We start from the raw sequence: 21,072 nt of genomic DNA on the forward strand, positions 1-21,072 counted from the left end.
GATAAGCTGAGCATGGCAGACTGTGCATGCCCTTAATCCTAGCACTCAGGAGGTAGAGGCAGGGGGATGTCTGTGAGCTCTAAGACAGGTGGTCTACAAAGAGAGTTCCAGGACAGCCAGGGCTACACAGAGAAACTCCGTCTCAAAAATAAGAAACAAACCGGGCTTGGTGGCCCACGCCTTTAATCCCAGCACTTCGTAGGCAGAGGCAGGCAGATTTCTGAGTTCGAGGCCAGCCTGGTCCACAGAGTGAGTTCCAGGACAGCCAGAACTACACAGAGAAACCCTGTCTCAAAAAACCAAAAACCAAAACAAAACAAAAACAAGAGGAGGAGGAAGAAGAAGAGGATGAAGAGGAGGAGCAGGAGGAGAAGAATAAAAAATCAGGAATATTCAAGGCTGGGAGGCAGCTCAGTGGGTAGAGAGCCTGCTGTTTGATCTCCAGTGTCCATGTAAAAACTCAGGCATGGCGAAGTGCGCCTGTAATCCCATGATGGAGGAGATGCAAACAGGAGGGTGCCTGGGGTTGCTGGGCAGCCCATCCAGCCAAATCAGTCCAGTGAGAGACTCTGCCTTAAGTGAATAAAGTGGAGATGGCCCAGCAGTTAGGAGCAAGTACTGCTCTTCCAGGGGACCAGCGTTCAGTTCCCAGTGCCCAAGTTGTGCAACTCACAATAACTCCGTCCCCAGGAGATGTAAGGCCCTCTGCTTGCTTCTGAGAGCACCTGCACACACCCACACGGACGCACATTTATAGACATGAATAAAATATTTTAAAAAGGAATTGGAGAGCAACAGGGGACATCCTTCTGTCCTCCACAAACATATCATATGCAGAACACACACACACACATGCATGTGTTCATACACTAGTGCTCACACACAATGAGAAATCTGAAGAGTTTACAGGCAGACAAAGGAGATGTGGGCCAACAATGGATCTGATCAAATACCTCGATGATTCTCGTCCAGAGAGAGTTTCTTCAGCAGAAAATGGCAGCTAATAGCACAGATGTGCTGTAAGGCTAAGTGATCAACTGCACGGGAAACAGCTGGCACAAAGTGCAGCCCTGCCAGCCCTGCCAGCCCTGCCAGTTGAGAAGGCTTGTTTCTATTTTTAGCTCTGCAGTATACCGGTCTGACATAAAGACGACCTACTCATCTTGACATCTTATGCCACTTGAGTTATGTCACTGGGGCAAAGTCAGGTAAGGCCCATGACTCTTCCCTGGGAGGAGACCTCAGGGCCTCTCACCTTCTGTCCAGTGCAGCCATGTTCCATGTCACCAAAGCCCAGAAGACCTTGTGATGTAAGTACACATGAAGTTCAGTTTTTATTTAAAGAGCCTAATTTCTGGACATTTATTTGGGGGTCACAGTATTGGCGTAAGTGACTTGCAGACATTGTAAGAGCTTTTCCTTCACTCGGCTGCTAAAGTTTAATTCACTCTAATTATTTCATATGGCATCGACTATAATAGTTTCATAATTTCTAGTATATTAAGCACTTAATATGTTGTGTCATTTGAAATCACATATTAAATTCAGCAAAGTACATTTTAATGAGAGTTAAGTGGTGTGAAAATATTAACACAGTGTGATGGTTCATCTTGGCACTCTCATTTTCTGGTTTTTCGAGTCTTTCCTGATGGGGGCAAGTGTCTCAATCACCAGGTAAGGGGCGTGGCAGCTACTCCTGTTCCCTGGGAGAGGGCCCAGACCTCTCTGGAGTTCCCAGTGCCCTTACCTATCCGTTCCCAGTGTCCCCAGACTTGGACACCAAAAGGCAGGAAATATGTCTTCAGTCTAGAAGAGAAGTCAGTAGCTTGGCACCTGGAAAAGTGGAAATGGCTTGCTTCCGGGTGATCTACAGTCAGCGGAGGGGCTGCTGGGACTCATGCTGTGGCTAACCCGGATGCCGCTGTCAGCATGGCAGGGTAGATGAGTGACGTCAGAGGCCAGGGTGCCAAGGTTTGGAGGAGTGCCCTTGCAAAACAACACAGATATGCTGACTTAGGCAGAGAGAGCTAGATCCGCCCTTAGACTCAGGCTCCTCCTCTTTAGTTTTATTTTGTTTGTTTATTTTAAAAAATTTTGCTTTATAGCCGGGCGGTGGTGGCCCACAGCTTTAATCCCAGCACTCAGGAGGCAGAGGCAGGCCGATTTCTGAGTTCGAGGTCAGCCTGGTCTACAAAGTGAGTTCCAGAACAGCCAGAGCTATGTAGAGAGACTCTGTCTCAAAATACATCATCATCATCATCATCAAACCCGGTCTGCATTCTCTCACTTAGGTGGTGGGAAACTCTTCTCAACAGGAGCAAGTGATCAAACCTTGTCTCTTGGGGTTCTACAGCCCAAGACACTCAGGGAATTCTATCTACATTCAGGTCACCCCAGGTCTGTATTGTGGAGAGAAGCCAATGATTCTGAAGGTTATAGGAGCTCTGCTGCCACTGTAGCTGGCCAAAGCCATCCCTCAATAGCACCCACACTTCTGCTCTAGGGCCTAAGCCCTGGGGGACCGAGACTCTCTGTGAAGTCATGATCCCTTGGTTCTCTCTCCGCTTAAGGGGTTCCATCATGTGAGCTCTCCTCCAGCCGCATGCCCTATCCATTTAATCTCTTCCATTTACCCATTCTCTTAGTCTGTTTTCTGATACTATAACGAAACACCCAAGGTCGGGAATCTGTACAGAAAAGAGGTTTATACAGCTTACAATTTTGGAGGGCTAAAATCTGTGACTGGATATCCCCATCTGCTTGGTCTTTGCTGAAGGTATTTGGTTACATCACTACACAGAGATGCATTTGGCCTCCTTTAGGCTACATGTGAAAAATCACATGGTGAGGGCTAGAGAGATGGCTCAGCCGTTAAGAGCACTGGCTGCTTTCTTTTAGAGATCCTGAGTTCAATTCCCAGCAACCACATGGTGGCTCACAACCCTCTGTAATGAGATCTGATGTCCTCTTCTGGTGTGTCTGAAGACAGCTACAGTGTACTCATATAAATAAAAGGAATAAATAAATAAATCTTCACGAGTGGTGCCCTGTGACCTAATTACCTTGCACTTGGTCCCACCTCTGCTCTAGGCACAAATCACTCCGAGGCGCCCACATCCACATGGGGCCTTGGGGGCTGAGGGAAGGTCCACAATGGCTGCTACAGATCCATTTGCAGTGGGAGGTTTGCACACCTCAGGGACGCCCAGCATATTTTACCTTTGTAAACAGAATACAAAAGTCATATTAGGACTCAAGATTTTGTTACCTATCATTTTGCATATGTGTGTGGTTGGGTGTGTGCCATGGCACACACATACGGAGGTCAGAGGACAACTTATTAGTGAATCAGTTCTCTCTCCCTATCATGTGGGTCCCAGAGATCAAACCCAGGTCATCAGACATAGCCTGATTACCCACTGAGCCACCTTGGAATTTTTACATCTTGCTAATTATATTCTCTCAGGAAAACCTTTAAGTTATACAACCGCAGCACATCAAGGCTGAACCAGACATTAGCAGTTAACTGTGCTCTGTAGCCTGCTTCTTACAAGCTAAAACAGGACCGGAGCCAGAAAGAGTGGAACTAGAACCCTGATTCCTCGGCTTCATAACCGCTGGACAAGAAAAAAGCAGACAACAGAACCAAACGGACCACCTCCGGCTTCAAATAGTCAGGAACGGTGAACAAGATCCAGGTCTGTTTTCTGCCGGCTTGCACAATAAGGCAGTTATGAACCCACCGGCTGTACCTGTCACCGTGATACGTGTGAGCAGCCACTGTGTCGAAAAGACTCTCCTTCTAAATCCGTGAAAAACAAACGTGGATGCTGATTGAAGTTTAGCATCATCTCCCATTAATGCTATTACGGCTTGGTTATTTGCAATTCCCTTTTGTAAATCCGAGGGAAACATCATTGCCCAAATTAGCTCTTTTCACTCAATAAAGGCCATTATTAGCATTCTGAGTTTTGCAGTTGCTTACTGCGTATTTAGAGAGAGGTCACGTGAGAAGCTGGGCGGCTTGCACCTGATTTCCATCTTATTGAAAACAGGTAGGAGGGGGTGGGGTGGGGACTCAGCTCCAAAAGCCAGGCCAGCGGCTTCTCTGCCTAGGCTGTGCACGGGTCCTGCCGTCTAACCGCGTGCAGGCCGAGCACTGCGCCCAGGCCCCTGGTGCCTCGCTCGTGGCCTCCCTTGTGGTATCCGACTCTGGTGACTGGAACTGACTTGCGTGGCTTTTGCCTGGGAATCTCTGTCCCTGTCCTCTCAGGGCTGCCTGTGTATCAAGTCACTATTCAAAGATCGCTCAGTGACCCCCTCCTGTACAGTCATTTCGCGGTGTAAGTGTGTGCTTGTGCGTGTCCCTCGCTGACACCGGAGCTCCCTGCTCACTGTCTCTTAAAGAGTCGGGGGCGACAGTCGGCGCTCTGGGTTTGTCAGAGCAAAGAAGGACAAGAGGCAAAGTAGTCTGAGTTTGGGGGTAAAGTCTAACCCGCAAAGGTTAGACTCTTTCTTCGGAGTCCTACTGCGCAGGAGAAGAGACCGGCCTCTGAACCAGGTTTGCACCCAAATCTCACTTTCTTTTCAGGGCGCGCAGGCCCACTTGGCTTAACCTGCCAGAGCCTCAGTTTCCTAACCTGCGAGGTGCGGGGACTTTAAAGTGCCTGGCCCTTAGTAAACGCAGTAGCAGCGAGAGTGGCCTCTCCCCACTCCCCCGCAACCACTGCCAGCAACGGTAGGGCGCTGTTTCCAACAAGTCGGGGAAACTAAGGCCAAGATTGCCCTCACACCCCATACACCTAGAGCAGGCCGCTTCGGCGACCGATTCGTGGGTGGAGAGCCTCAGAAGCCGGGCTGGCTAGATGAGCCGCTTGCAACCTACGCCCTATGCTCGTCGCCTGGTCCCTAGGATACAGCGGGGCCCTGCGCGGCTGGGCGCGATCCCGGTGCGGTCGGGCGCGTGCACAGCGCGCATCACGTGGCGGACTGTGACTTCAGGGCTGCGCACAGCTCAGTCCCGAACAAGTCTGTTTCCCATCGTCCCCTCATTTGCATATACAATGTAAAAAGAGTTTTCGAATATAAATGAACTTACTCTGAGTCTAAATAAAAAAATTTCGAACATATAACATAAAACCTAGAAGGTACTACTTTGGGGAGTCATTGATTTTGAAAACAATATAGAAACTTCTCACCATAATCTAAAAGGAACTTAAAATTTTGTCCTTATATACTTCCTGAGAAAATGGGCTGTTCGTGCTCGCTTCGGCAGCACATATACTAAAATTGGAACGATACAGAGAAGATTAGCATGGCCCCTGCGCAAGGATGACACGCAAATTCGTGAAGCGTTCCATATTTTTCCTACTTAATTTTTTTTTCCCTCATGAAGTCCAAAACAGCCCCAACGGTTTTACCTTTTGCTTGACTAAATCGAACCATTGTACTCAAGGAAGGAATGTGAGGCGTGACATAAGCAGACCCATCACTTTGCAATGCGCCTTATCCATGGGCTTCAGTTGCAGTTTGTGACTTATTTTAATTTTTGAGATAGGTCTCACAGGTTCCACCATGACCCCGAGTTTGCTATACAGTCTAGGATAACCTCAAACTTAAGCTCTTCCTGCCTCCACGTCCCCATTGCTGGGATTACAGGCGTGCACTACCACACCTGGCTCCAGCTCATCTCTCCCCTCCTCAATAACCTATTTCTTCACCTTAGCCCTAAGGAATGGTTTTGCTAAAGCCGTAGAGTCACCTGGGCGAGACTAGCAAGCCTTTAAAACTAGGTCTGATACCTTTGAAGAGACACTGGCTATGGAAGCAAAATTTCCTGGTTGCACAATATTTACTAGTTATTGCCAAATAACTAGTGCATAAATAATGCTTAAATCTTAACCATCAAGATGAAGAAGAAACGACCACCCTCCTTAAGTTCAAATTTCCTGTGCTGATTTACTCAGTGCTTTCTGACATACCAATTTCTTCCTCAAAGAAAAATGGGGTATGTGCTTCCCTGGTTCCTGAGCCCGCGCGTGGGCTCTGCAGCCCCTGGGACGCCTGCGGTTCCCGGGCTCGCCCCAGTGACACCTGTGATCAGCCCTGAAGACCAGGGTGGACTAGGTGAACCCCACATGCCGCCGCTGGCTGTAGAGCAGCGTACCACTCTGTATATATTTCTGTTTTAGTCTGTGGAGGTGACATGACCCCTTCCTGATTACAGTGGCTGAATCAAGATCTGTGGGACTCCTTGCGCCTCGGCTTTCCGCCTTCCTTTAAAGCATAGACTGGCCTAGAATCGTATCAACAGTTCTGTTTCAATCAGATGTCCCATTTGGATAAACAGTTTTAAATTATCTCCCAGAGTGCTGTCAATCAAAGTCACTACGGATACTAGTGTGGTGCTTCATCCTCCGACAGGAAGGACTGGCAGGATCGCTTATGTTGGAATGGAGTGGTATAGGAACTCAGTAGAAACCCCCTGAATCTTAAGGACAGGACCTGGCATTCTGTTGGGGTATGCAATCCTTAGGGCTAGGAAAAAAAAAAAAATCTAAAGCCCTGATTGTCTTTTCTGGCTCTACTCTAACTTGCTCAAATACTTGGGCCAATCTCTTGCCCCTTTGGCCACCTGTAGCCATCCAACGTTGGCACCTTATGATGTCTTTCCAACGTGGGTTTTTATGGCTGCTTTCAAGTGTCTTCAGAAAGCTCAGAAGGCCAGGCTGGAGAGAGCACTGCTCTGTCCCCTTTCGTGGGCGCTAGAGGAGGGGAGGTCCACAGACTGGATAATGCCCTATGGGGGTGTGTCCTTTCCTATCACACACAGATGTGCTAGCTCTTCTTCACCCAGACTGTCTTCCAGGGTTTACCTGCATTAGCTCATCCCTGCATGAAGTCATGTTTTAAGCAGAAACAGAGTTCCAACTCTTGTTGTGGGTTCCCTACCACACAAGGAGAGGCAGAGAACTTGGTTACAGAGTTTATACTCTTAGCACATCACCGAACACCACCGGGGCCTCTGGATGGGGAGGACCAGGTGAGGCTGTTTAGAATGATGGAAAGCATGGAGGGGTCGTGAAGGGCAGTTTTGCTTCTACTGGCGATCCGGATTCTAGGTGAGAGTTGCATATCTGCAAAGGCTTACGGTTGTACGGTGTGGCAGGGTAGTTGGGAATGTGTGAACCATGGGCTTGCAAAATGTGGAGGTAGTGTTCTTGAGACACAGTTGGGACAGGAGGAAGGGTTTTCTTTCCTAAGTTGATGATAAATTACTCGACACCCTGCCCCAACACTAATTCTATTGATGAAGGATCTTCTTTGAGAGCAGCGAGCTCTCGAGCTTAATTAACCTTATGTAAATGAGCGTAATTGCATCTCAGTGGCTGTTGTCCGGAAGCACCTGGGGATCCCTTCCCTCAGACGTTTCCAGCACCTAGATGAACTATCCTTTCACGTGGATATTCCACGTGGGCACCGTGTACCGTTGGAGGAAAAATAAGATATGACCTTAGTTGTGGAGGTACTTGTGGTCCCCTGGGAGGCCGACTCATACAGCCAAAGATAACAAGAAAGTAAGTGTCCTCCTAGACTCAGGAACCTGAAGCCCTGTAGAACTCAGAAGTTAGCTGTGCCAGGGACGTGAGGAACCCATTGGCAGAGGAGACAGAGGTGAGAAGCAATTTACTGGTGTCTCAAGGGCATAAAACATCTCTCTACTTAGTCTCTTAGGAAAGGTTTGTCGCAGTGGTGGAGAGCGACAATCTGTCCCACGCAGCTCCCAAAAGGGATGGAGTTCCTCTAGAGAAAGGACGTGGACGGGCATGTTTACATAGCTCCCCAGCTCCGGACCTGTATTCCAGAGGCAGAGTCTTGTAGGGAACGCAGGGAAACAGAGTTGCCAAAGCAAACACCCGGAGAAATCCGGTGTCCACAATCCCCCTTAATCCCGCAAGCACACTTTTCTCTGCTAGAGCGAAGGTGTCTGAGCCGCTTGCGATGGCTGTAATGCCTAAAGTTCGTCGCAAGGTGGCAACATTGTGGCGAGAAATAGACATTAAAAATCCTGGGTTTTTTTTTAAAGCATATTTTCTCTATTAATGTTTCATTTAACTTAATTAGAATCTGGTAAGCTAATTAAAGTAGCTACGAGCCCCGCAATCAGCAATAATTCGTATAATTATTGATAATTACATCCATACCAATCGTTTGGTTATTAACATTTTGGGGGGGAACAAGCCATTTCTAAGTGATGCAGAGCCCAGGAGGGTTTCTGTGTTTTGTAGTTTGTTTTATTTTTTTGCGCGATGGAACTTTCTAGGTCGAATCCACCAACACCTCCAACCCTGAGAGGCTCCCTACCATCTGAGGCTCTCCTTCTGGCTAGCCCAAGGTCCCTGTATACTTTTTTCCACTTTGGGGGAGTTTGGAGGGAAAACGCGAGAATTCAATATTCTCCAGACTCCTTAGTTGGTGTGTAGCCACGGACCTTCGGGCTTAGGTGGCAACTGTCCTGCCCATTTTACAGAAAAGGGTTGTGCATTTAGATGCATTGAGACCACAGAATACTCGAATGCAATCTGCAAGTGTCCTCTCCTGCAGGGGTGCCCTGGGAACACAAGTCACTTCCTAAGTGGGTCTCACTTTCGCGGTGGGTGCAGCCCAGAAGTGAGCAGAGTAACCATGCCCTTTTTACCTCACCCCTACATAAATGATTCCAAGGCCTTGGGGATCCCAGAAAGAGAATAGCAAGAGGGAGCCCTACAGTTTGCCTGGTTGACCCCACCACCCTTACTTCCACACCAGTCTTGTTCTCTCAGTATCCGAGGCTTGAAGGGTCTCAGCCACAGCCCAGGGACTGAGTAGTCTTGGGTTTCACCCGTGCAAGGGGCTCAGCATCTGCTTCTCTTCGCCATCACCCAGACTGTGTCCCAGCTTGCCTGCATCACAAAAGGCCTCCAGTGAAACTCCCCGCCTGAAACTCCAGAGAACTGCAGGACCCGACTTCGACTTCGCTTCCAAGGTCCCCTAGAGAGTGCTTGGGGAGAGCCTGCGGTGCTAGGCTGAGAGCCTGTTCTTGGAGGCGATGGTCCAGGCAGCGGCCTGCAGATGGGCTTTCTTCTTGGAGTGTTTCCCTGAGCCTCAGGGCAGAGACAGTCGAACGACATTTAATGGAGATTGGGAAGTGAGGACCTGGAAAAAATAAAGGGCACATCGCAGGACCTTTGCTAGCCAGAGGAGGACATGAAAGCCAGTCTGGGCTGAAAAATTCGTAAGAGAAAGAGCTTTTTCAGTTCCGTCCTCCACACTACTCAGGAAAGAATGGGTTTCCTGCAGTTTCCTTGCAGAAACTGAGGCTGGTGGCCTCTAGGTGAGGATTTGCATTTCCGGGCCACAGCCCGGGGAGAGTCCTGGCCCTTGCATCTGCAGCCAGCAGACCTCACATTCCTCATGGGGTTTGGTTTCTCCAGCTCCAAAAATGCCCTGGGACTAGGAGGGGGAGATTATTATAATGAGGACAGAGCTTCCTCCTTCGGGGTAGAGACAGGCTTCTTGAGGATGCACCACAGGGCATCTGTCTGGGCGGGACGGCAAACTCTCAGCATCTTTTCTAGATCAGTTTCGCCAAGCTCCTTTCTAGCCCTTCACTCCTCACTTCTACCAGGCCAGTGTTCCTGGTCTATGATGCCCGCTTCAGCAAGCAGAGCAATTATGATCGAATTCTGGATTCCTAACAGCTTGGAGAGGCTTCTCTTGCTGAGTGCACCCCAAATCCCTGCAGGTGACTTCACACATAGGAAATGTAAGGGGTAAAAATTAACTTTCCGGCTGTACAAGCAAATCGCAGGAAGGAAGGGACCACTGTCCAGGGGACAAGGCAGTAATCCCCCTCCCCGGGTAAAGCCGGGGGGGGGGGGGAGATGCAGCCCTGATGCGGGGGAGGAGATTGAGTGAGTTTTAGGTGGATCTGTAGAGTGGTCCTGGAGCGCTATGAGGTCTCCTGAGAGAGCACCACCGCTCTAACCTTGACCACTGGTCCTCACTTGCATCCGGAAGCCCCATCTTTGAGTGGCAGCGTCTTCCACCTTCCCACCCTCTTCCTCCTCCACCTACTGGATGCACTCTCAACTCCGCAGCCCCAAGGAGTAACAGATTTTTTTTTCTTTTTATTAAAAACAAAAGTCACGGATACAGGTCTCCCCAAATAGGCTCAAGATGGTCGCCATCTCGTGAGTCAGTTGTCGCCCTTTTAAAGTGCTGTTACATTACACAACAACAACAACATCAACAACAACAAAATCACAAAGCAAATCCAAAGAGGAATGAATGTAAAACGAGGACTGGAAAGGGTCCCAGGGGAAGTAAAATAACTTACAGTATAAATAAAGTGAACCTAATACTGAACCAAGAGACTCACAGTCCAGTTTGTCTCCATTGCACATAGCCACGTTGTCGTTAGGAACAAGAGTTTCAGAAGTGGACAGGACGGGGAGTGCACGGCCATAGCCAGCGAAGATGCTACGTTATATTCACATTCGGGGTCCCAGGCCCTACTCGGGCCCGAGTGGGAGGGGTCGTAGAAGAGGTCTCCCCTCTTCCCTTTCTTTCCCCGGTGGGTCCAGTTTACCCCTTGAGGTCTGATGCCCTGGAGTTCAAAGGAGGGGCGAGGCAGTATTTACAATGGGAAACCCAACGGAGCCCGGCTGGGGACCGGCGGGCGGGCGGCTGTATTTACAACGGTCAGGTCCTAATGGCTTGTTCCTCGCTCTGGGCCGCCACTGCAGCGGGTATTTACAGAAAGGAGCAGCATGGCTTGAGGGCGCGTGGGCGCGGCCAAGCCGGCGCTAGGGCAGCAGCGGAGGCTTGAAGGAGCAGTTGCCGGTGCAGTGCCGGGGTGTCAGCATCTTGCAGGAGAAGTGGTGCAGGGCGTCGTGAGCTTCTGGAGAGAGAGTCACACCAACCTCGTTGGCCGCCTCGCCTGCCTCCCTGCCCCCCACCCAGCTCCACCAGTCTCCCCTCCCCCTCGCTGGACCCATCCAGCCCTTGGGCACAGGAATTCTCAATGGAGCAGAAGGGAGGTAGAGGGGCAAGAGTGAGGCTCTGGCCAGTCAGAACTATTTCTTAGGTCCATTAGCCCCATTTTACAGACGGGGAAACCGAGGCACAAAGAGGTCTAATTGTCCCAGTCTAGGGTTAGGCCAGAAAGCAAATTTTCGGATGCTCAGAGCTCAATGGGCTTTTTCGTCCTACATCAAAGTTATAAAATTTCACCCCAGTTCCCTTCTGATCCACGTGGACCCAGGCCGCCTTTCTTTCAAACATCTCCATAACTACACCCACCTACACACCCACCCACCATTCACCATCCATTCACCCACCCACCCAATAGTACAACCAGCCTTGACTCTCTCTCAGTCTGTCTGTCTGTCTGTCTGTCTGTCTGTCTCTTATCTTTGTTTCTGGGTTCACACCTTTTAATTTCTGCTGGATGGCATAGCGGGCCTTCCTCTCCTGGTCCAGTTCGTTACACAAGGTATCTGGAAGACATGGAAGTTCTGTGAGACCACCCTCTAGGCAGATGGCTGAGGTCACAGCCTGGGCACAACCTCTCCCCTACAGAAACCACCCCAGAAACTAAGGAGGGGACACCTACACTTCAAACTGCAGGCTGGGAAGCTGGGGGAGGAAATGGCCTGGGATGGCGCTTAAAGGCAGACGGATCTAACCAAAATTAAAGCAAACTTAGGCATTACTTCCCAGGTAATTTTACGCCTCGATTTTTAATTTAGAAACCGTGGAAATTGCAGCGCTAAGAAGTTCAATCACTCCACGTAATGATGCCTGCAAGCCGTTTGCTGGGCTCGCTTGCCATTCTGAGGCTAATCAGACTATACAAAGGATATTAAATAAAAAAAATAATTGTTAAATTACCTTCAATTTAAATCCAAATGACTGAGCCAACATTGCGGCTCCTGCCAGACAGAGGCAGTTACGGCCGTGCGCGCGCTCACCTGACTCGCGTCTTACCTCTGACAATTTGCAGCTGTTGCACCATTTCTTCCCGATAAGCCAATTCCCTCTTCATTTGATCCTGAAAATTATCTGTGCAAATTGATTAAGTGAGAGCTGTTAAGCACAGCCTCCTCTCCCGGCTCCACTTCCCGCTCCCTCCCATCCTCACCCCTGCTCCCACCCCCATCCAGTCCTTCACCTAGCTGGAAACGCTGGGCCCTGGAGTTCTTCTCTCCCCTGGGGCAAGCGGTGGCTGCTGCCCGCACCCAGTTCCTGGGGCAGGTTTGGGAAGCTGTTGAGGGGCGGGGAAGGAAGTACCTTTGAGACTCTGGAATTCCCGCTCCAGCTTCTTCCGAAGCTCCATTTGCTCCAGAAGCAATTTCTGCAATTCTTCTGTGAAGGGTTGGGAGAGAGGTAAAGTATGAGACTGATGCAATCCAGGGTACCCACTGGGGCCAAGGGTCTGTCCTGGCCAACAGTCCTGACACCTGAGTCGAGGCGTCCCAAGCTCTGGCTTTTCTTTCTCATTTGAGCTCCAAGCTTTGGATGGACGATGGGGGCTTGGGAGAGGTGCCAGGGTGTTCACATTCAAGAAGGTGCAAACTATTTTACATGTCTGAACCCCTGGCTCCCGGGAATAACTGGGGCCCCAACATTTGTTTTTAAGTTTCTAGTAACTGCTCAACCTTAGAGGATGGCCCCACAACCACCATTCCCTATTTCAAGGGAGACTTCTAATCTCTGCTCTAAAGGCAATTCAGGGAGAATCTGATAAAACCATGAACAGCCTTGCCAGAAAAAAAAGAAAGAAAGAAAGAAAGAAAGAAAGAAAGAAAGAAAGAAAGAAAGAGGGAGGGAGGGAGGGAGGAAGGAAGGAAGGAAGTAAAGAGACACACACAGAAAGTTTGTCTACAATTTCAAGAAGTACTGAGGCTCTCAAGCACAATGGTCTTGAAGTTGTGACATCAATCTGAGGCTAGGAAGAGTGGAAGATCACTGCTCCTACCCCCCCCCTTGCCACCCTGGTGCGGGGGTGGGGGGTGGGGGCTCAGTTCAATGCCGCCAGAAACCTGTTCTGGGGGGAGTGCAAGGACAAGCTGCCCCAGCAGGAGCTCAGTAGTATCTAGGTCCTTCCATGAAAAGGCTCCTTGGCAACACAGGAATGTAAGATGCTGAGCCAGAGAGGGGTTCAAAACCCCTGTCCCCTTAAGCTACCCCCCCTCAATCTCCCAAAGACTAAGCAGCAACAGGAGAGGGTGTCCTAGTCTGCAAGTGAGCTCCAACCTTACTACATTATTATGTGAACAGTTCAGTCCCAGAGAGAAAGGTAGCCTTTCATGCATTCTGCAATAAGTGCCTGTCTGCCATCTTGTTCTTCAGGAAAAGCTCCATTTTCCCTGGGTTTTGAGAGACCCACATTGCCCACTGGTTACAAGTCCCAGAATCAAGACCAATTCTTTCTCACCGGGTCCTTCAAGACAGACTCAGGTCTTGGGAACCCAAACTTCCAATAAACTTACTGGGTGCTCTCACCTGCACCCCTGTGCCAGGTGTCCAAAGGGTGATTTTTACCCCCTCTGGGTGAAGTGAGTCACTAGAGACTACAGCCCCTCTCCTCTTAAGAGTCCCTCTATCTCAAGTACCTCATGGCTCCATTTCTCGCATTTAACCTCACCTCTGGCCAGGTTCTCGATATCTTTCTCCACCAGTTGAGTTCCTGTGACATCCAAAGTGAGCCCATCCTCACCTACGACACAAGGGCAGGTAAGAGGGGGATTCTGTCCTCGGGAAAGCCTTCAGAGGGGAGGGGGAGGGGAGCTCCTGGGAATCCCGCCAAAGGAAGGACTTACGCCAGACGCGTGGCTTTCCCACCTCCCCACCTTCCAAGACAGTAATTTTGGGAGAAGGCAAGTGAGTTCAGGAGGCTGAACCCTGGCAGGAGGCGCCCTTCGATCTATTCTAGGTGAATGAGGTGGTTCTCCCCTTTCCTTTTAGTACCCACCTCCTGTACTCAGAAGACCCTCAATGCCAACAGAGAGGAAACAAGTCCGGAAACCCGGCCTGCCCCTCCCCCACAACGTTAACTATCTGCTCAGTGGCATCGTTTGTTCGTGATTAAAACCTTCCTCCAAGCCTGTGGTGACCCGGATGCGCTGGATCCTCAGCTCAAGGCTACCGGTGAGAGCCAGGACTGCCGGGGCTCACCTCGATCTGTATTTGCAGGGCTTGGCTGGGAGACACTCCTTTGGTCTGAAAAGGATTTTCTGGTTTCCAAGTCGTCGGCTGTCGTCGAGTGATTGTCTTCCTTATCCGGCTCTAAAAGGCAGACCGAGTTTCAAGGAGAGGCAAAGAAACCGTGACCCGGATACTGCAGAGCGGCCTCGGTTGGGGCGCCCAAGCCCTAATTAAAAACGTCGTGGCCGCCTCTGGTTCCCGGCTGTGCGCCCAGGCGCGCGCCCTGAGGCTTTGGGCCGGGTACCCCCTCCCCTGCACAAGGTCTGCTCCGTTCCGGGCTACACGTCCCCGCCCCAGCCCCTGGCCCCCAGGAAAAGATCAAGACAAGCAGCTGAGCCCACCAGGGACAAGCGACCTACATTGCGTGCGCAGATACTGGGGCACCGGGAGAGCGCGTGGCCGCCGGGTTTGTCCGCGCCACTCCAGCAGAGATCGTAACCCAAGTGACAACCTTCCGGGCATTGGTGTTGTAGGACACTGTCCCGCACCCGGCTGCACAGGCCGGCTTAGATTTCTGTTGCCCACCCCTCACCTCCGCTCTTTCCCAGCTAACAACAGGATCCCAAATGCAAATGCAGGGGTGATTCTTGATTGGGGCCGCAGCCTTTTGGGATACCCTAGAGCGCAGCCACTAGCCCTCACCCTGTGCCCGGATCAGGCCCGGCCACCCCCTTAAGGCCACCAGCCTAAGGCTAAGCACGTTTCTGGATAAATGAAATGGTGTAAAAGAGATGTCAGGCAGGCGTAGGTTTTTGGAAAGGTTTAAATCTCCGATGAGGTGTACTGGAGATTGTGCGTGTGTGAGTGAAAGGGGATGGGTTGGGATTATTTTTAAGTAGCCAAACCCTGAGATTTGGAGTTTACACTTAGTTTTCTTTTTCTTCTATTGTTTTTCTTCCCCTTTCTCTATCACCCCTTTTCTCTCCGTCTCTTTCCGCCCCTCCCTTCCTTGAAAGGCCTGCCTTGGCTCTGGGTTCTCTCTGTACTTCCTGCATTAAAAGGGCCAGAGACCTCAGGAGGCATTACCGTGGGTCTCTGGGGTGCAGAGGTAAGAGGCCGCGGGCCCCAGCGCCGCCGCCACCGCCGTACTCTTCACGTGTTCGTCCCTTTCAGGCGCATACACCTGCGACGGCCGAAAATGACAGGCGATTAGGCGGGACACCCTTGCCCAGCGGGCCAACAGGAAGGACGAGAGTGTGGCAGAGGTTGGTGGGCCCTGGAGACCTGAACGCAGTGATGACGTACCGTAGTGGATTTGGGATAATCTTTGGTACTCCGGAACAAATTACTTAAAACACAAAGCCGCTTTCAAGCCAGCGGCTGTCCAAAGCCACCCCCACGTTCTATGCTCACTTCCTGAGAGCTACCTTTCCTCTCTGTGTCGTTGCCAGCCTAAAGGATGGCTTTCTCGCGCGGGCAATGGTTTCTGCTTTAATAAACCCAGCGTAAATGGACAAGTATGCGCATCTACTTTCAAAACAGCCAATCCTTCGCTCTGGCCACACACGACTTGCCCTCCTGCCGCGTCCCTGACAACCAAAGAGCCCGCAAGCTTAGGTTTTCCAGCCCAGAGCTGTGTAGTTTCTTAGGCCAGAGTTGGAAAAGACTCAGAAAACTGCTAGTTAGTACATCTAGAGATTCTTCTTGGCAAGAGGCTGCCCTCTTCTCTCGCTACTATGGTGTTCCTCGGGTGTCATCCTTACGCGTGCAGGCACACACGTTGGGCCTGGCCTCCAGGGCTTCTTTCTCTGGTCCTCAGGCCCTTTCTTTCTACCTCTTTCTTCCTCCAGACCCTTTGTCTCTCTTTCTGGGTGCCTAACTGTCTCTGCAACTCTCCTCACCTCCCGCATCAACAAATCCAAAATCGCACTCGCTGTTTCTCAGGCCAGTCCCCCGGATTTTCCGAATCCCTCAGCCCTGCGTCCCTCCCAGCGAGCCCAATGCCACAGCGCGCCCCCGGCTGGGGCTGCGAAGAGCAGCTGGGACCTGCTGCTCGTCCGCCACAACAGAACAGAATCCCAGTTCCCACACCTGGCCCGCAGCGGCTGTGTACGAGGGCAGAATGGCGTAAGGGAGGAGGCGCCACCGGCGAGGTGCACCAGGCTCACCTTGGCCGCCCCGGGGCCTCCCAGGGGCCCGCAAGGCTCTCGCAGCTCATAGCCGCCGCTTGGTGGACTCCGCTCAGTTCTCCGCACCACATCATCGGCCACCAGGTCCCCGAATGCGGATCTGATAGCGGGCGGTGGCCCAAGGCGGCGGCGAGGGCGAGGACTATCGCCATCCGCAGAGTCTGTGGGGCCGTCGGCGCCTGAGGATGTAACAGATGGGGGCCCAGCAGGCTGGTCGCCGTCTGGGCCACCTCCCGTGCTGGGTGCCCTGGGCTCGGTGTCGTCCTGGGCTCCCTCCTCGTCGGGGAAGCGGTTGGACTCTACGTCCACCTCCGGTTCGTCCGCGGTGTCCACGTCGGGCGAGGCAGAATGATAGCTGGAGCTGCCCTCGCTCAGAAAGTCCGGGCTCACGTAGCCCCCTCCGGTCCCGGTGCCGGGCACTGGCCCGCGAGCAGGTCCGGAGCCATAGGCCTCGCGCGCGCTGCCGTAGAGCTTAGCGATGCTCTCTGCATCCTTAACTACGGGTCGGAAGGCTGACACGTAGGAGCTTTTGCGAGCAGGTGGCGGTGGCGGAGGGGGCAGGGGACCCAGAGACGGTGGCAGCGCCTCGTCCGCACCGTCCTCGTCCAGGGGCCCGCGGGATAGAGCGCTCGGGCAGCGCTCCTCCGTACCGAGGCTGCCCTCTTTAGCTGGCTCGGCACCGTCCAAAGACTCAGGACCGCCCCCGCCAGCCGCCGCCGCCGCTGCAGCAGCAGCCGCAGCCACCGCGGCCGCTACGGCCTTAGCTTGGCTCTGAGCGGCCGGGTAAGGAGGCACCGGGAGGCTCCCGGCTGCTGGCCAGAACATGGGAAACGTCGGGTATACAGTGGCGGCGGCAGCTGCGGCAGCTACCGCCGCTGCGTCCTTGGCTGCGCCGGAAGGTTGATGTCCCCAGAACATTGTGCCGCCACCAGGGCCGGGCCCTGCTCCTGGGGGCAAGTGGCCAGCTCCCGGGCCACCCGCACCCGCGGCGGTGCCAGCGCCCCCACTGCTCCCGGTGCCAGGGCCTCCCTTGGGTTCTCCGGCGACCAACACTGGGTCGTCCTTTTTGGGACATAGGCCGAATGCTGTGGGGAAACCGTAAGGATGCGGGAAAAGAGGCGGGGGCAGCTTTTGCAAGAGGCCAAAACCTTTGCTGGGCACTGGAATCACCGGGTAGCTGCGAACCCCTGCGCTGCCCCCAGGTCCTCCAGGTCCTGCAGGGCCACTAGCTGCCGCCGCCAGGCCAAGTGCGCGCTGCGGATGCGGTGGAGGTGGCCCGGGAGGCCCAGCCGCCTCGTCTTCACCGCAGCGCAGACTTTTGTGGGGCGGTGGGCCTGGGGCCATCTCTGAGCCGCACCCTGGACCGCCACCGCCACCAGCGCCGCCCTTCCCTGCACCACCAGACCCGCTATTAGCGCCGCCTCCGCCGCCCCCTTGCAGGGAGAAGGTCCGCTTGCGCGTACCGCCATTAAACATAGCCTTGACGTCCTCCCAAGCGTGGCTCAGTTCGTCGGTGGCCGACTTGTCACTGAGTTTGAGGTGCCGACGCCACGAGTTAAAGTTGGCGGCGTCGGGCTGAGTGTACTTGGCGTCGGGTGTGCGGTGCGAATGGAAGATGAACTTGTTGGGAGAGAAATACATACTGCAGTAGCCGCACTTGATGCACTTAGCACGAGAGCTGTTGTAACGGGCAGGGATGAAGCTGCCCCGAGAGCCCCATGCGCACTCGTGCACCACGTCAAAGGCGAAGTTCTCAGGCAGTTTGGGGGGCTTGTGCTCGCCCAGGAACGACTTGCACAGGCGTTCGGCCTCTCGTTTTGTGATCATACCACAGCGGCGAGAGGAGATGGGCATGGCCCCGGCCCGACGCAGTATCTCCAGCTGCACCGGCGTGCATTGCACGCATGTGATGCCCAGGGCCACGCGGCGGTTGTGGATCTCATTGTAGCTGTAGTTTTTGAGCAGGGTGTTGGAGATCTGGGCTAGGCACAGGCGCTCCTGCCCATCAATGACCAGCGACACGATGGGTACCCCGTACAGCGACGTCTCGCCCACCTGGTTGGGTTTAAGGGCGCTGGATCCCGAGTAGGGCTGCAGCTCTTGCTTGGAGTTGGGAGAGGAGCTGCCCTCGCGTCCCGGCCCCAGCTGAGTGGTGAGAGCCTCCATGCCGCCGCTCCTGCGAAACAGAGAGAGCAGAGAGCAGATGAGCCATTTTTTTAGCGCCGCTACCTAGGTTCAGGCCCGCCCAGCGGGGCGCAACGTGTGGGGTGCGAGGGGGTTACTTGGCAGTGGGGAGCTCAAGCTCATTCGTCCCACGGACTGGCCCCTTTTGTTATTCAGACCAGCTTCTGAGCTGAAACAAAAGCACCCGGGGGGCTAAGGGAGGAAAAGGGAAAATCGAAACCTCAGGAAAGCCCCGGCTGCCAGGAAACCAATCCTGTTTTCAGATTGGAAAGGAAGTGGGACCCAGAGACGGAGAGTGACTTGCCCAAGGCCACACAGCAATGCCATAGCCAAATCCAGGCTTTCCAGCCGGCACTCAGGTTTGCGTGCCTTCAGCTACCTCACAGCTCGCCCTGCCCGCCAGGGTCCTGAAGCCCGGACTTCAGGGACCAGCGGCCCCTCTGCTCAGTCGCGCATGCACGCGTGCGGGCGGGGGCAGTGAAGGGAGAGGTGGGGAGGCGAAGGAGGGGCACTCACTGCCCATCACAAACTGCAGGATGTAGGGGTGGGGGCAGGGAGAAGGGGGAGGGATGGAGGTTGAAGGAGGAGGATAGAAGGAAGAGGAGGAGGCCACTGCTGTTCGCGGTGCTGAACCCTACCCTTTCCAAAGCTTGTCGCGTGCACCACGACCTCGGGTGGCCCCCAATGCACCTATCTTCGTGGTGACCGGCTTCCAGGGACAACAGTACCGGTTTGCACAAACCTGTACTTCTCTTCTGACTCCTTGAGCCCGGTGTTCCTTGAGCAGAAAGAGTCCAGCTGGGTTTACAAAACGCTTTCTTGCCAGCCATCAGTTAGGCCGGGATCACGCAGTCTCTAACCACATTTTCTGCATTTTTTAGCTGCATTCCAGACTAAAGCCGGCTCCCCTCTTGTCAGCGCTTGGGACAGAGAGGTTCTCACAGGCGTTTCTCTGGAGTCACTTTTTAGCTTTGGAAACATGCCCCTGAGCTTTCTGTCCTCTTCCACACAGCTTTTCTTACTCAGACCCAACACAGGCTCCCCAGGCTCTGGGCTGCTCCTTTTGTGGGGGTGACTCCTCTTTGAGTATCCTTCATGCCCCGACATCAGCTCAGATGGGCTAGAAGGAATCTTGGCCACTCTTGGAAGCCACTGTAAAACTCCAAGCACTAAAAAGTTGCTGCTGGTCCCTCGCTTTGATCTCTGGAGAAGGCAGAGAGGAAGCTGTATCCACAGTCTAGCCTGGTGGAGGACCCAGGAATTGATGTTTAGGGCCTTCTAGGTCGCCCAGTCACCTCACGTGTCTTCAGACACTCAGGGCTCCATGGACCCAATGCTGGGCGGCAGGCGCTCTTGCCGCCAATCTAGTCCCTAGGACTCCCTCCTCCGAACTTGGCTGGAAAAGCAAATCCATTTCAGAGGGGTAGCTTCACTCTAACAGGGATCCGAATTCCAAAGCTAAGAACCTGGCATCTTTGGTCTGCAGGTATCTTTCCCTCCCTCTGTTTGCTTAGATACTTATTTGTCGATCTTATCTGTCCCTGAGCTGTCTGTCGCTGCCAGCTCACCGCTCTTTCTCCCATCTATCTTGTATCTTGTTCAAGTATCAACCTATTTATTATCTGTTTCATCTCTTCCAGTCAAACTGAGGCAAGTTGATCCTCCCTTGTCACTGAAATCCCCAGTAACATTTTAGGAGGCAAGCAAACTACTGTGCTAACTCCCTGGCTGAGGGGTCAACAAGGCGAGCTAGGTGTCCCAGGGACGGCTCTCACACAGGCTGAGGAGGTGGCTAAGGGGGCCCGCAGCTGTGGGAAATGACGATGGCTTCTGGGATTTCTGGGCAAATGTACCGGGCCCGCATAGAGTGAAGAGGACACCCTGAGCCTGGAGCGTCCACCTGAAGCTGGGGCTCCTGAGTCCCCAAGGGGTTTTCCCAAAGGGCTTTTGGCCTTGGAGCCCGGAGAAGTGAGGGACCCTAGGAAGGAAACAGCATTTCGAGGGCCAAAGAAGAAAGCACCAACGAAGGGCCGCACTCAGGGACAAGGAGCAGTGCTCAGGGCGGCATGGGGACCCCCTGGCCCGCTCCTGTGGCTCGAGGGGCGAGCCTAGCGAGGTTAAGCAGGCGGGAGGTGGGCAGCGGTGGCAGCGAGGCTGTGGAGTCGTTTGTTAGGATAGGAAACAACCGCCACAGAGTCTAAAGGAGAAGTCAACGAAAGAAGCGCTGCGGCGGCCGGCGCGGGGGCTGTGGGCTCGCGATCGCAGGTACTCACCGTGCGGGCGGCTGGAGCCGGGCAAGCGGCGAGCGGAGGTGCGCGGCGGGCGGAGCGGCGGGCGGGAGTCGGGGATCCGCCGGGCTCTCCGGGTGACGGCGCGGCCCCTCCCCGCGCGCGCGCACAGCCGCGCAACCCCGCTCCCCGCGCTGCCACCCGCGGCCCCTCCCGCTCTCAACAGGCACGGGGCGCCAGGGTCCCCGGAACGGAGCCCGGTGCCCGGAACCGCCGCCCCC

At 53.4% G+C, this 21,072-nt stretch overlaps 1 protein-coding gene and 1 non-coding gene across 7 annotated transcripts; one reads left to right on the forward strand and one right to left on the reverse strand.

The window, feature by feature from the left end:
• Nucleotides 1–5,259: 5,259 nt before the first annotated feature.
• Gm25064 lies at nucleotides 5,260–5,366 on the forward strand. The gene has a single exon (XR_003948530.1). It is a non-coding gene; the product is annotated as a U6 spliceosomal RNA (small nuclear RNA).
• Nucleotides 5,367–10,140: 4,774 nt separating this feature from the next.
• Nucleotides 10,141–20,938, reverse strand: Skor1 (SKI family transcriptional corepressor 1). Of its 6 annotated transcripts, none has more exons than NM_001163758.1 (9): nucleotides 20,837–20,938; nucleotides 16,359–18,555; nucleotides 15,277–15,373; nucleotides 14,221–14,331; nucleotides 13,691–13,762; nucleotides 12,334–12,408; nucleotides 12,031–12,105; nucleotides 11,475–11,540; nucleotides 10,141–10,942 (listed from the first exon to the last, which is right to left on the reverse strand). In NM_001163758.1, the coding sequence occupies exons 2-9, from the start codon at nucleotides 18,543–18,545 to the stop codon at nucleotides 10,848–10,850; spliced, it is 2,778 nt and encodes a 925-aa protein (NP_001157230.1). In that variant the 5' UTR covers nucleotides 18,546–18,555; nucleotides 20,837–20,938; the 3' UTR covers nucleotides 10,141–10,847. The 6 variants fall into 6 exon arrangements, with proteins under 6 accessions (NP_001157230.1, NP_001157229.1, NP_001157227.1 ...); NM_001163757.1 differs by lacking the exon at nucleotides 20,837–20,938 and adding an exon at nucleotides 18,868–18,988 and having other exon boundaries at nucleotides 10,141–10,939; NM_001163755.1 differs by lacking the exon at nucleotides 20,837–20,938 and adding an exon at nucleotides 18,868–18,988.
• Between the last annotated feature and the right edge of the window lie 134 nt (nucleotides 20,939–21,072).

Source organism: Mus musculus, chromosome 9 (genome assembly GCF_000001635.26).
Source record: "Mus musculus strain C57BL/6J chromosome 9, GRCm38.p6 C57BL/6J".
Lineage (NCBI taxonomy): Eukaryota > Metazoa > Chordata > Mammalia > Rodentia > Muridae > Mus > Mus musculus.

What these genes read in the sequence shown, in the direction of transcription:
- Skor1 (NM_172446.3), bottom strand. Translation starts at nt 18,890, where the DNA reads ATGGCATTGCTGTGTGGCCTTGGGCAAGTCACTCTCCGTCTCTGGGTC. An exon ending in GGAATTCCAGAGTCTCAAAG is followed by an intron (nt 12,106 to 12,333) that starts GTACTTCCTTCC and finishes CAATTTGCACAG; the next exon opens with ATAATTTTCAGGATCAAATG. An exon ending in ACAGCTGCAAATTGTCAGAG is followed by an intron (nt 11,541 to 12,030) that starts GTAAGACGCGAG and finishes CATGTCTTCCAG; the next exon opens with ATACCTTGTGTAACGAACTG.